The sequence below is a fragment of the Saccopteryx leptura genome, chromosome 4 (assembly GCF_036850995.1).
Source record: "Saccopteryx leptura isolate mSacLep1 chromosome 4, mSacLep1_pri_phased_curated, whole genome shotgun sequence".
Taxonomy (NCBI): Eukaryota; Metazoa; Chordata; class Mammalia; order Chiroptera; family Emballonuridae; genus Saccopteryx; species Saccopteryx leptura.
This window is the reverse complement of record NC_089506.1, coordinates 48,494,832-48,510,510: the sequence shown is the minus strand read 5'-3', so window position 1 is coordinate 48,510,510 and position 15,679 is coordinate 48,494,832. Positions and strand designations below refer to the sequence as shown.

Here is a 15,679-nt window from a genome sequence, read left to right as displayed (position 1 = left end):
TATGCAAAGACAATTGAGAGTTAAAACATCATTATTTTCTCTTGACTCAGTGTTTAGTGGGTTGTAGGTTTGGGATAAAAAGAAATGAATATGATTACTGCTGTGGTCTCAAATGACTAGCTTATCCAGGTGGAGCCATAGAGGATGTGGAGATGTAAGCCGACCGCCACTTTCCCTTTTATAGGGCAGCCCCACTTTTTATGTGTTTTACATTTTTGAGGTTTTTTTGGTAAGATTTTTTTTTTAAGAGACAAAGAGAGAGTCAGAGAGAGGGATAGATAGGGACACAGAGACAGGAATAGAGAGAGATGAGAAGCATCAATCATCAGTTTTTCATTGTGACACCTTAGTTGTTCATTGATTGCTTTCTCATATGTGCCTTGACCGCGGGCCTTCAGCAGATCGAGCAACCCCTTGCTTGAGCCAGTGACATTGGGTCCAAGCTGGTGAGCTTTTGCTCCAACCAGATGAGCCCGTGCTCAAGCTGGCGACCTCGGGGTCCCGAACCTGAGTCTTCCGCATCCCAGTCCGTCGCTCTATCCACTGCGCCACTGCCTCGTCAGGCTGGTAAGATTTTTTTTTATAAAAGAAAATAAGCTTCTATTAAAATTACACAAAGATTTGATGTATTTTGGGGTTCTGTGTACCTCACTGTCTTTTTATTCTAATGTTCTCTTTTTATCAGGACTTCTGGACAGGGAATAAGAACTAACAGTTGTGGCACTTAGCTTGATGTTTTTTACATTATTGTTTTATTCACTGCTTCAGTCAAACTTGCAAGGCGGCTATTATCCCCATTGTCGCACAAAGAAAAGCATGGTTTAAACTAACAATCTAAAAATGCCTTTCTTCTGTCTTGCTTTTGGACTAGAGGGAAAGAATACATCCTGAATTTAAAGGCTTTGGCTTTTGAATACATTTTCTCTGAATGACTTCATCTGCAACTTTTAATTACCTCCTACATTTGATGCCTTAACAATCCATGTCAGCCTGAACTTTTATACCCTGTAGACCTCCCTATCTGCCTTCTGAACACGGGCACTTGACTATCTCACAGGCATTTCAATTCTGGCATGTGTAAAGTTGAAGTCATCTCATTTCCCATTTATCTCCTCATGTATTCTTTTTGTTGATTCCCTGTTCTACTTCCACCTCCTTCTAAGGGTGGGTTTAGGGCCTTGATGGCCCAGGGAGCAATCGGAACAACACTGCAGTAGCTTCTGTGGATAATATTCTCATCAGGGGGATGAAGCTCCTTTCCCAAACCAAGAGTCCTTTCAGGCAGCAGTGCTAATAGATAGAATATGAAGTATGAAGTACAGTATTTGTTATTTATATGGACTGAAGGGCATGGGAGAATCAGCAGTTAGGCACCTTACACTGACCATGCTCAGCATACAATCTGGTTTTCCTTCTTCACATTTAACCTCAATTCTTGACCTAATGAACTCATCTTTTACCTCAGCAAACCTCCAACTTGACTTCTCTAAACCACGTCCAATGGTGGGACTAATTACATAGGTTTATTTTGTTGTTATTTCCTAATTAGTATTTTCCTCATTAGCATTTTATTTATTATAACATAAATACAGAGTGATGGATCCATTACTGGGGATTAAATGTGTTGTGTGCAGAGCAGTTTTTACTGAAACCATAGCCTGGTAAATTGCCACTGTATTCTTGACTTCTTCTGTTGGTCACAAGGATATAAACATTCTGTACTTTATTTTGTCTATTTCTCCGAGGTATTGGTGATCTGTTCACATTCCCTTGAATTAGCTGATATCCTGTGGTTTCATCCACATTATCCCCTGCATTTAGCTCAGAGTCTGGCACAGAGTTGGTATTCAATAAAAATGGTATTTGTGTTGAGCTAGTTGAAGACTGTGCTACAGAGAATTGAGAATACAAATGATTATAAGGCATTTTAAAGGTAAATGTACTGTTTAGATTGGGTGGCAGGGTATATAAATATAACACCATCGAAGTTGCTTTTCCAAAGAAAACTGTTAATGTTATGCAAGAGTTATTATTTTTATTTTTCTTTGACCCAAGGTTTATTTTAAATATGTTTGTGCAAATTTGCTATATACAATACAGTATTATATATTTTAATATATATAATTTATATAATTAAATGTTTACTTTCAAGTTATTTTTGGTAGGTAAATAATTAGTAAGTTTATATATGGGTTTTTCTTTTGATAAAATTGTGACTTCATATCAAGCACTATAATGCTTTTGTTGTAAATTTCTACTTTTATTTCTCCATAGGCAGCAGAGGATGTCATTTTCATTGGACCTGACACGCATGCTATTCAAGCCATGGGTGACAAGATTGAAAGCAAATTGTTAGCTAAGAAAGCAAAGGTTAACACAATTCCTGGCTTTGATGGAGTAGTGAAGGTGAGAAATTACTTTACTCTGATCTTTATAGCACATTTCCTCAGGGTAAACGTTTTGTCAAAAGTGTGATAAAATTCAATTATTGCTTTTTAAAATATACATGTGTAGATGAAAAAAAAAATCAATGTCACTTACAGTTGGATTATTTTAAATGACATAAGTTAAAAAGAGCAAGAGACCACTTAGGCATTGTATTTAATGATTTGATATTGGCTCATACTTTCACAGTAGAAATCTTGGTGGTTTACAAATATGCTGTTAGATCTCTGGATTTTATTTAATGTGGCGTATAGATAGCATTTGAAACTTTATAATGTTATATATATATCTTTATATTAAACTTCTGTCCATATGCATAAAATGTGTGATGTAAATATGCTTCTAGTGGAAAATGGTATAGCTGTGATTGATTATAGAGCCCCAAAATAACTCCTTAACAAACAAGCAGCTTCAGCAGCTGAGGGCTTCTAAGGCAAAATGCAGAAACTGGAGTGTGTGTCTTGTCTCCCAGTTCCCACCCCTGTTTACACTGCTACAGTTTACTTAATTTTCTTTCTGATCCATTTACTTTTTTCTTTCTTACTTCATGCTAGCACCAAATTCCAGTTACTGTCATCTACTCTGGATTACTTCATCAACCTTCTAATTGATCTCCTTGGAGCCAGTCTTGGTTCTGACCAATTAATTTTGGACACCACAGCTTGTCTTTTACAGTTTGGTGTCTTTAAAAAGTCCAGATTTGATCATATGCCTGTGTTTAAAATTTCTTGAATGACTACTCATTTAAATATTTTAAATAGCTGGACTTTGTTTCTCTCTTCAAACTGATATGTCTGTTTACCCATTGCACTGTATGCAGTAACCATATGTGACATCTTTCAGATTCTTCTGAACTTAATTCTGTCATGGGTGTTGATTTTGCTTTTGTATTCATTCTTGATTGTCTCCTACTTGTTGTTGAGGTCTTGGCTCAGTGGTAGAGCATTGGCCTGGCGTGCAGGAGTCCCGGGTTCGATTCCCAGCCAGGGCACACAGGAGAAGCGCCCATCTGCTTCTCCACCCCTCCCCCTCTTCTTCCTCTCTCTCTCTTCTCTTCCCGCAGCCAAGGCTCCACTGGAGCAAAGTTGGCCCAGGCGCTGAGGATGGCTCTATGGCCTCTGCCTCAGATGCTAGAATGGCTCTGGTTGCAACAGAGCAATGCCCCAGATGGGCAGAGCATCGCCCCCTGGTGGGCATGCCGGGTGGATCTCGGTTGGGCGCATGTGGGAGTCTGTTTGACTGCCTCCCTGTTTCCAACTTAAGAAAAATACAAAAAAATCCCCCAAGACCCCCAAAAACCTAGCAACATATTAGTAAAGGAATGCCTCGGTGATGAACATATTAGGTCTTTATGCCAAGATCTAATATGTTCCACCCAGAGGCATTGCTCTACTGTCTGTGTTAGAGTAGGCCCTGTGCTGCATTTTCTCTGGTACCCTGCACTTCTCCCATCACATCTGAAATCATTTACTCACTCATCTATTCAGTAAAAATTTAGCAAGTACATACTATTTGTCCAACATTGTTGGAAATGTTGTGGATATATACTGTTCTCATGGAGCTTTCACTTGAAAAGAAGTAGACAGACAGTAAACAAAAATATATAGTACATGCTATGGTGAAACATAAGATAAAGAATGGGGAAAGGGAATGTCATCTAAAGAAATGACAGGACAGAGATTCCAAGATGGCAATGAAGTAGGTGGAGATTTCAACTGCCACCTCCCAGGACCAAATTGGGTTACAACTAAATTTAAGAACAATCATCTCCAAAAACAAACTTTGGACTAAGTGAAGAGGAGTCCATAACCAAGGAATCACAGAAGTAGCCACATCAAGACTGGTAGGAAGGGCAGAGATACAAAAAGGACTCCCAGGAGTGAGCTGCAGCAGTGGGTTCAGAGTGACTCTCACTGTGGGGAAGTTTGCCCTGAGAGGGGAAGGTCCTAAGCCCCAGGTTGGTGCCCCAGCCTAAAGTACCAGAGGCTAAAAGAGGTGCTCACATAGCATTTTGTTGTGAAAAGAGTGGAGGTTTCTGTCTGTGAGAAGGAGTTGGGAGCTTTCAGACATGCAGGCTCAACCTTAAAGGGCCAGCACAGAAAATCTCATCCATAGCCACTTTCCCAGGGCTGTGGCAGAGGGAGGGCTAAGAGGACTAGAGTTGTGTGAGGGGAGTGTGAAGTTTGTGGCCCGGGAAGAGACACTGTGGGAGACCGCCACCGAAACACCAGTGCTGAGTCATTCTCCAATACCACAGTCACCATATTTCTTGGGTGGAGCAGTCCACTCTGTGCGGCATTAGCCTGGGGGAAAGTAACTGCCCTACCCTCAGGAATCTCTCCTGACAGGAAGCTGAGGGCACATTAGTGACTCAGTTTTCTGGCACTGAGCCTGGAGCATCCCTGTACTCTCCCGAGACTATGACTGGTGCTTCTGTCTGATGGGAGATTTGGTAGAAACTTCCCAGATTGTGGGCAGATTACATCTCTGGGTTTCAGGCCACACCCACCAGACTCCTGGTGGCCACACCCTACTGAGGTCTGTGAAAAAAGTCAGGACAGACTGACACCTGGGGCTGAGGGGGGGATGGGAGCCACATCTACCACTCTTCCTAATTCCTGGATTGCCCAGGTTCTAGACCAGGGGTTCCCAAACTACGGCCCGCGGGCTGCATGCGGCCCTCTGAGGCCATTTATCTGGCCCCCGCCGCACTTTTGGAAGGGGCACCTCTTTCATTCGTGGTCAGTGAGAGGAGCATAGTTCCCATTGAAATACTGGTCAGTTTGTTGATTTAAATTTACTTGTTCTTTATTTTAAATATTGTATTTGTTTCCGTTTTATTTTTTTACTTTAAAATAAGATATGTGCAGTGTGCATAAGGATTTGTTCATAGTTTTTTTATAGTTGGGCCCTCCAATGGTCTGAGGGACAGTGAACTGGCCCCCTGTGTAAAAAGTTTGGGGACCCCTGTTCTAGACCATTCCAGAGGTTTTTTTCAGTTGGCTGAGCCCAACAAGCAGACAGAGACAGCAGGAGGTGGCTCTTAGAGAAACTTGGGCCTTTTGCTGATGTTCCCTAAGACCAGCCTAGTGTGTGGCTTGGTATTTCCATGTGCAGCTGGGTCCAGCAAAGGCAGCCATAAACTCTGGATTGCTTGTACCACCAAGAAGGTTGCTGAGTGCCAGTCATGGGCAGTGGGACCTGGTACATGCTGAGTTCACTTCAGGGGAGCCCAGGGGCTGACACATTCAGTAGCCAGTTGTGGTGGGTATCGAGTAACAACGACTAACAATGACTCTTGCTGGTGGTGAGTTCTAAGGGAGCCCTTAGGGCCCAGCTGAGGCAAGTTCTGCTTTCTGTGCTCAGCACTGGCACAGTGGCTTGTGTGCATTGGACATGGTGGAGCTTCACAATCAACTGGCCTGGGTGCCAGATATCCTGCCCTGCTGGGTGGGCTTGGTTCCACAGGGGGAAGGGAGAGAGACTTGTAGTATGGACATTTAAAGTGTGGGTCTCTATTGTTGGGTGTGGAACCTATTGTTGAGACTGGTCAAGTGGCTTACCCACTTTCTGTGGGGTGCATAGTCAGTTCTAGGGGAGGACTCTCTCAGACCAGGGGCATCCAAGCTAGAAGAACTTCTACAGAGGGGATTGTCAACCCTGCCCAGTATGTACCTGCAGCTCACCTTGATGGGGAGAAATAGAATTGGAGTATCCAGCAGTGTCTGAGGGATTGGACTCAATTAGGGGCCAGTGTCCCTGAACTGAGCTCCTCAGCAAGAGACCCCTGAGGTACAGGCTGCCACTAATGTTGTATTCCTAACATCAGCAGCCCTAACCCACCAAGTCTGCAACCTGTAGAGTGGTTTGTGGGGTGAGGCCAGTCTGAGTCCATACTACAGTCTCTCTATGGAAGACTCTGGGAAGACCATGCAGCTGCAAGAGGAGGTGGAGCACCTGAAAAGTGGAGGCAAATATTATGGAGCTTGGGCTTTTATGGAGCTGCTGTCAGCTCTAAGCAGGAGAAAGCTGATTCTTATATGCAGGTTGGCCCCTCCCACACTACTCAGGCATAGAAAACACAGACACAAACAGCAAACAGAGCAGTAGCTCCAGACAAGTAGCCCATGGAGGTTTACGAACAACTTCTGATGACAACCCAAGAGGTCCCAGAACCAACACAACAACTAATGGGTGGTAGACCACACCAATACTAAATTCAGCTAGTTACACAAGCAACACGCCCAAAGGAGGAGTCCAGCAAGCAACAGACATGGTGGAGAAATAAATACGCCCAATAGGACAGATGTTGCACAGATTCTAATACATGTGATTTAGGTTGATCACATAGCCAGCCAGCCTGAAGGGATGAATACACCCATTAAAAGGCCAACTTTCTTTAATACTCACATACAACAGGAGGGTAAATATAACCCTTAATAAGCATTCCTAGAGCAAGGAACTCAAGTTATCTGGAGGTCAGTACCACTGAGCATCTTCCTCAGAACAAATTTTAAAGTCAGCAGAGCTATGTAATACAGAAACAAAATGGACAGACAAAAGAAATATGACTCAAATGAATCAACAGGAGAAATCTCTAGAAAAAGAACTAAATGCAATGGAAGTAACCAAACTACCAGATGCAGAGTTTAAAATAATTAATGGTTATTAGGATGCTCAAGGATTTTAGAGCAACAATGGATGATCACAATGAGAACTTAAACAAAGAGATAGCAAGCATTAAAAAGCATTAAGATTGAAATCTTAAAAAAGAACCAGTCAGAAATAACAAGTATAATATCAGAAACGAAGACTGCATCAGAAGACATCAATAGCGGGCTAGATGAAGCAGAGGACTGAATCAGAGATTTAGGGGACAAGATAAATGTAAACCCAGAAGCAGAGCAACAAAAGGGAAAGAGGCTCAGAAAGACTGAGGAAACTCTAAGAGAGCTCTGCGACAACATGAAGAGAAACAACATCCATATCATAGGAGTTTCTGAGAAGAGAGTGAACAAGGGATAGGAACTTGTTTGAAGAAATCATTAACTGAAAACTTCCCTAAATTGGTGAGGGAAGAGTCACACAAGTTCAAGAAGCACAGAGACTTCCCTTAAATATGAACCCAAGGAGGCCTATACCAAGGTACATCATAATTAAAATGCCAAAGTTAAGAGATACAGAAAGAATACTAAAAGCTGCAAGAGAAAAGCAGTTAATTACCTACAGAGGAGCTCCCATAAGGCTGACATCTGACTTATCAAAAGAAGCACCTCAGGCCAGAAGGGATTGGCAAGAAATATTCAAAGTGATGAAAAACATGAACCTACCACCAAGACTACTGTATGTAACAAAGTTATCAATTAAAATTGAGGGATAGAAAGCTTCCCAGATAAAAAAGGCTCAAGGAATTCATTACAAGCAAATCAGTACTGCAGGAAATGTTAAGGGGCCTTCTATAAAAAGAACAAAAAAGAAATTATGAGAAAGAAGATTGTAAGTTTAAAGAATAAAATGGCAATAAATAAGTACATATCAATAATAACCTTAAATGCAAATGGCTTAAATGCTCCAATCAAAAGACATAGGGTAGCTGTGTGGATAAGAAAACAAGAGCCATATATATACTGTCTACAAGAGACCTACCTCAGAATAAAAGATACACATAGACTGAAAGTGAAGGGATGGAAAAAAATATTTCACATAAATGGAATAAAAAAAAGCTGGGGTAGCAATACTTATATTTGACACAATAGTCTTTAAAACAAAAGTTATAATAAGGGACAAAGAAGGTCATTACATAATGATAAAAGGAGCAATTGAAGAAAATAATATAACCATTATAAATATTTATACACCCAATACAGGAGTATTTAAATATATAAAGGAGATTTTGATGAACATAAAGGGCAAGCCTGACAGCAATACTATAATAGTAGGGGATTTTAATATCCCACTAACATCAATGGGTAGATCCTCCAGACAGAAAATTAACAAAGAAACAGCAGCCTTAAATGACCCAGTAGATCAGCTGGATTAAATGGATATCATTTCACTCCAAAGCAGCAGAATATACATTCTTTTCAAGTGCTCATATTACATTCTCTTGGATAGACCACATGTTAGGACAAAAAACAAGTCTCAGTTAATTTAAGAACACTGAAATCATCTCAGGCATCTTCTCTGATCACAGTGGCATAAAACTAAAAATCAACAATAGAAACACTGAAAAACAGTCAAACACTTGGAAGCTAAATACAATGTTATTAAATAACAAATGGGTTAACAATGAGATCAAAGAAGAAATAAAAATTTCTTTGAAACAAATGAGAATGAACATAATATAACTGAAAATCTGTGGGACACAGGAAAAGCATTCCTTAGAGAGAAGTTCATAGCATTATAAGCATAGTTTATAAAGCAAGAGAAAGCTCAAATAAACAATCTAACCCTGTACCTTAAATCACTAGAAAGAGAACAACAAATAAATCCCAGAGGAAGTAGAAAGAAGGAAATAATAAAGACCAGGATGGAAATAAATGATATAGAGGCTTAAAAAAATACAAAAGATCAATGAAACCAAGAGCTGGTTCTTTGAAAAGATAAACAAGATTGACGAACTTCTAACCAGACTCATCAGGAAAAAAAAGTGAGAGGACTCAAATAAATAAAATTGTAAATTGAAAGAGGAAGTAACACTGCTATCACAGAGATACAAAGGATTTATGAAAATATGAAGATATATATGTCAAAAAATTGGACAATCTAGGCGAAATGGATAAATTTCTAGAAACAGACAATTTTCCAAAACTGAATCTGAAAGAATAAAGGAACCTAAGCCAACTGATTATAACAAAGAAAATTGAAACAGTTATCAAAAGGTTCCCAGCAAAAAAAAAAGAAAAAGTCCTGGACCAAATGACTTCACAGGTAAATTTTACCGAACATTCAAAGAAGAGCTAACTCCTATCCTTTTCAAACTATTCCAAAAAATTCAAGAGGAGAGAAGACTACCAAGCTCATTTTACAAGGCAAGGATGATTCTCATTCCCAAACCAGGTAAAGACACTACAAAGAAAGAAGACTATAGGCCAATATTCCTGATGAACATAGATGCTAAAATTCTCAACAAAATATTAGCAAACTGGATCCAACATACCTCAAAAAGAACATACATCATGGTCAAGTGGGATTCATTTTGGGGAGGGAAGGCTGGTACAATATTCACAAATCAGTAAATGTGATTTATCACATAATCAAAATGATGGATAAAAACCACATGATTATATCAATAAATGCAGAAAAAGCATTTGATAAAATCTAGCACCCATTTATGATCAAAACTCTAACCAAAGTGGAAATACAGGGAACATACCTCAACATAAATAAAGGCCATATCTGACAAACTAACAGCCAGCATCATACTCAGTAGGCAAAAATGTAAAGCAATCCCCTTACGATCAGGTACAAGGCAGGGGTGCCCCTTTCACCACTCTTTTCAACATAGCCCTGGAAGTTTTAACCATAGCAATCAGACAAGAAGAAGTAAAGGGCATCCTAATTGGAAAAGAAGAAGTAAAACTATCATTATTTGCTGATGACATGATATTATACTTAGAAAACACTAAAGTCTCAGTAATAAAACTACTAGACCTGGTAAACAAGTTCAGAAAGGTGGCAGTATATAACTGACTCAGAAGTCAGTTACATTTTTATACACCAACGATGAACTGTCAGAAAGAGAAATTAAGGAAACAATCCCCTTCACTATTGCAACAATAACAAAATAATAAAGTACCTTGGAGTAAATCTAATAACCGAGGAGGTAAAAGACTTGTACTCAGAAAATTGTAAGATATTGAAAAAAGAAATCAAGGAAGATACAAACAAGTGAAAACATATACCATGTTCATAGACAGGAAGAATAAACACCATTAAAATGTCTATACTACCCAAAGCAATCTATAGATTCAATACAATTTCTATGAAAATACCAATGACATACTTTACAGATCTAGAACAAATATTCCAAAAATTTGTATGGAACCAAAAAAGGACCCGAATAGCCTCAGCAATCTTGAGAATTAAGAACAAAGTGGGAAGTATCACACTTCCTGATATCAAATTATACTACAAGGCCATTGTAATCAAAACAGCTTGATACTGGCATAAGAACAGCATACAGATCAATGGAACAGAACAGAGACCCCAGAAATAAACCCATGTCTTAAAGGTCAATTGATATTTGACAAAGGAGGCAAGAGTATACAATAGAGTAAAGAGAGTCTCTTTAATAAATGGTGTTGGGAAAATTGGACTGGTACATGCAAAAAAATGAAACTAGACCACCAACTTACACCATTCACAACAATAAACTCAAAATGGATAAAAGACTTAAAAGTAAGTTGCAAAACCATGAATATTTTGGAAGAAAACATAGGTGGCAAACTCCGGTATCTCTCGTAGGAATATTTTTGCTGATTTATCTCCGTGGGCAAGTGAAATAAAGGACAAAATAAACAAATGGGACTATATCAAACTAAAAAGCTTTTGCACAGCAAAAGACACCATTAACAAAATAAAACAACTCATTCAATGGAAAAACATACTTGCCAATGCATCTGATAAGGGGTTAGTTAATAACCAAAATTTATAAAGAACTTCTAATATTTAACACCAGGAAGATAAACAATTTAATTAAAACACAAGCAAAGCAACTGAATAACCACTTCTCAAAACAGGACATGCCTGATCTGTGGTGGCGCAGTGGGTAAAAGTGTTGATCTGGAATGCTGAGGTCGCTGGTTCGAAACCCAGGGCTTTCCTGGTTAAAGTACATATGGGAGTTGAAGCTTTCTGCTCCTCCCCCCTTCTCTCTCTCTGTTTCTCTCTCTCTCTCTTTCTCTCTGTCTCCTCTCTCTAAAAAATGACTAAATAAAACCTAAAAAAAAACAACCCAAACCCCCCCCCCCCAAAAGCAAAACAGGATATACAGAGGGCCAATAGGCATATGAAAAAATGTTCGACGTTATTAATCATCAGAGAAATGTAAATTAAAACCTCAATGAAATACCACCTCACACCTGTCAGAATGGTGCTTATTAACAAATCAACACATAATAAGTGCTGGCAAGGATGCGGAGAAAAGGGAACCCTCCTGCACCGCTGGTGGGAATGTAGACTGGTGCAGCCACTGTGAAAAACAGTATGGGGTTTCCTCAAAAAATTTAAAATGGAACTTCCTTTTGACCCAGCTATCCCACTTTTAGAATTATGTCCTAAGAATATCAAACTACTGATTCAAAAGAGGATATGCACCCCTATGTTTACTGTAGCATTGTTTATAATAGCCAAGATCTGGAAATAGCCCAAGTGTCCGTCAATAGACTGGTGGATTAATAAACCATGGTACATATACACAATACTATGTGACCGTGAAAAAGAAGGAAATCTTACCTTTTGTGATGGCATCAGTGGACCTGGAGATTATTATGCTAAGCGAAATAAGGGAGGGAAAGGCAGATTCCATATGATCTCACTTGTATGTGGAATCAAATGAACACAATAGACTGATTAACAAAATAGAAACAGAGGCAAGGTCTCAAGGAACATAGGACATCTGTCAGAGGGAAGGGGCATGAGGTAATCAGATCAAAGAAGGTGAAGGGATTAGCCAAAATATACAATGTGTCCATAAGGTCATGGTGCACTTTTGACTGGTCACAGGAAAGCAACAAAAGACGATAGAAATGTGAAATCTGCACCAAGTAAAAGGAAAACCCTCCTAGTTTCTGTAGGATGATGTGGCAGCGTGTGCGCATGCGCAGATGATGATGTAACACCGTGTATACAGCGGAGCAGCCCATGGCCTTGCCAGTCGAGATGTGAACGGTACAGAGGAAAGTTCAGTGTGTTCTGTGGCTCGCTAAATTAGAATCCATGACCAGAGTGCAACGTGAATATCGGTGCGTTTATAACAAAGCACCACCACATAGGAATAACATTACTCGGTGGGATAAGCAGTTGAAGAAAACCAGCAGTTTGGTGGAGTAACCCCATTCTGGTAGACCATCCATCAGTCAGTGATGAGTCTGTAGAGGCTATACGGGATAGCTACCTAAGGAGCCCTAAAAAATCTGTGCGTGAGCCCACATTGAACTGCACTGAATAGGTATGAAACTGGGAGAGTTTCCCTTTTATTTGGTGAAGATTTCACATTTCTATGTCTTTTGTTGCTTTCTTGTGACCGGTCAAAAGTGCACCATGACTTTACGGACACACTGTATATACATAACATGTAGATACAGATAACAGGACAGCAAGTTCCAGAGGGAAAGGGGGGATGTAGATAGGGGAAGGGACAGCAATGGGGTGAAAGGAGAATGGAAAGAGACTTTGCATGAGGCATGGATTGCACGATGTGGGGGTGTTATATTGAGTGGGACACTTGAAACCATTTTAACAGAATAAATTAACCTTTTTAAAATATAAAATGATATAAAATAAAAAAAATTAAAAAAAAAATGACAAGAACAGTCATGTGGTTATCAGTGAGAAGAGCAAAGCATTCTAGGCAGAAACAGAGCAAAAGCATAGTAGGAAGAAAAAATAACAAGTGCAAAGGTGTTATGGTTGAACTGTACTTACTTCCTGTTGAATAAATAATGAGGAATCTTGTGATTGGCGTGATCAAGGGAGAGGAAGTCAGAGATGAGGTAATAACAGAAGTAAGATGTATAGTAAGGAGCTTGGATTTTATAGGCCTTTTCGCTATTTTAATGATGTATTTAATGTCTACTTTCTTCCCTGGATTGTAAGTTACTTGCTAGCAGGGATTTTGCTCAGTTTAATACTGTACCGCTTGTACACAGTGCCTGTTACATCATGAGTGCTCGCTAAATACTTATTGGATGACTAATAGTCTAGGAGACTCATTTTACACATATAACCACTGTATGTACATCATTTGTCATTTAGTACACATTTCTTAGATTCCCTAAAGGGAGAGAGCACATAACTAAAAACTAAGAGAAAGTATAAAACAGATAATAGAAATAGATCCACATATTGTGTGTGTAATACTGAAGTTGGCTGATAAGGAATGTAAAATAACTATGATGAACATAGTTTATTGCTTCATTTTGAAATATCTCCTAATGTTTGTGAGGAGTATATGAAAGAAGTTTCAGGAAAATGTGGAGATAGATTAGCATATAAAGAATTTTACTAGAGAATTTGAATCTATAAAAAAGAAATTTTATAACTGCAAATATATGAAAATAGGGACTAAAAGTAAACAAAGATAGGGTTAAAAGTAAACAAAGCAGCATATGGGACCTATTTTGTAGCATATATCAGTATTTTATTTTTGTGGCTGAATAATATTCCATAGTATGACTATACAACCTTTTTTTAAAATTCATTTGTTGATAGGCATTTGAGTTATTTCCATTTTGGTGATTATGGATAGCGTTACTATGAACATTTATGTGCAAGTATTTGTTTGAATATGTGTTTAATTTTTTTTTTAATGTAGCGAAAGACAGGAAGGGAAGAGAAGCATCAGTTGTTCATTATTGCACTTTAGTTGTTCATTAAAGTGGTACCTTGAGATACAAGTTTAATTCGTTCTGTAACTGAGCTCGTAAGTCAACTTGTATATCAAACAAATTTCTCCCATTTAAAATAACTGAAATAGATTTAATTCATTCCAGCCCTGTGAAACATCCCCAAACCATCCTAAATTATGACAAAAGACATGTTTTTAATTAAGAAACACCATGTATACTTTACTAATGCACAACAAAATATATGAAATAAAAGAAAAAAGTGTTATTTAGTGCTGTATTCTTACCTTGGAGACAGATGAGTGCGGCTAACGGAGGTGAATGGCGGAGGAGGAGGGAGGGAGGGAGGGATGCAGGCACCGTAGACACGTAAACTAAAACTGCACTTTCTTAACACTAAATATAAACTAAAACTGCACTTTCTATACTTAAAATGAAACCACAAAAACTTAATTGTAAAAAAATGCACTTTCTTAACTTTAAACTTAACCTAAGTTTAACATTACGTATTTTTCATGTAATCATCACCTGTTTTTGCCTTTTTGGCTGCACTTTCGGCACTTTCATTTGCAGGACTTTTGAATAAAAATTTATCCAAAGGGGTTTGCTTTTGCCTGCCTTTTAAAATGTTACAGAAATGTGACAAACAAGTGTCATTAAAAAGTGCTGAAGCATGACCACTTGAAACTTTTTCTGGGTGTTTCTTTTCAATGAAACTTGAAAGCTCCTCCCATATTGCCAGCATGTCTTTAATTTCACTTGTAGCAATCACTTCCACCGACTCTACCTCCTCCTCACTACTAATCTCTTGCAAAAGCTCCATATGTTGCATCATGTGTAGCTCCTTCAACTCCTCAGTTGAGAGTTCCTCCTCATGTTCCTCGACAAGCTTGTTTACGTCATCCTCACCTACCTCCAGACCCATCGACTTTTCTAGGGACACAATTTCCTCCAACGCTTCTACTTCAGTCTTAGTCTTTGGTTCGAATCCTTCGAAGTCCCTGTCTGCAACAACATCAGGCCATAACTTTTTCCATGCTGAGTTCAAAGTTCTTGTAACCTCTTGCTGTGCCAAGTCAATAATGCGTAAACTTATCACAATGTTGTGATCTTTCCAAAACTTTCGAAGGGTTAGAATTGTATTCTCAGTCACCTCAAAGCAGTGGTGGAACAAGTGCTTTGTGTAAAGCTTTTTAAAGTTGGAAATGACCTGCTGATTCATAGGTTGCAAGATTGAAGTCACGTTGGGTGGGAGGTAGAGGACTTTTATAATTTGAACTCATCGAGAATGTCATCTTCAAGACCAGGAGGGTGGGCTGGAACATTATCAAGGATTAGTAGTACTTTCATCAGGAGTTTATTTTCTTGAAGATATTTCTTCACTGCAGGACCAAAGATGAGATTTACCCATTCAATAAAAAACTGCTGCATAACCCATGCCCTAGCATTGGCACGCCACATAACCTGCAGTTTGTCTTTAAGAATCTTGTGAGTCTTAAAGGCTTGAGGATTTTCGGATGGTACACTAACAGTGGCTTTACTTTACAGTCACTGCTAGCATTTGCACACAATGCAAGAGTCAGAGGTCCTTCATGGGTTTATGGCCTGGCAGTTTCTTCTCCTCTGCGGTGACGAAAGTCCTCCAGAGCATTTTTTTCCAAAACAAT

The 15,679-nt window shown here is 39.1% G+C and overlaps 1 protein-coding gene across 2 annotated transcripts in view; it reads left to right on the top strand.

The window, feature by feature from the left end:
* PCCA (propionyl-CoA carboxylase subunit alpha) overlaps positions 1-15,679 on the top strand; it is a 446,596-nt gene that overhangs the window by 144,845 nt on the left and 286,072 nt on the right. For both annotated transcript variants that reach the window (XM_066380610.1, XM_066380609.1), the window contains exon 7: positions 2,275-2,406. In XM_066380610.1, coding sequence (XP_066236707.1) covers positions 2,275-2,406 — 132 coding nt within the window. The remainder of the gene's footprint in view (positions 1-2,274; positions 2,407-15,679) is intronic.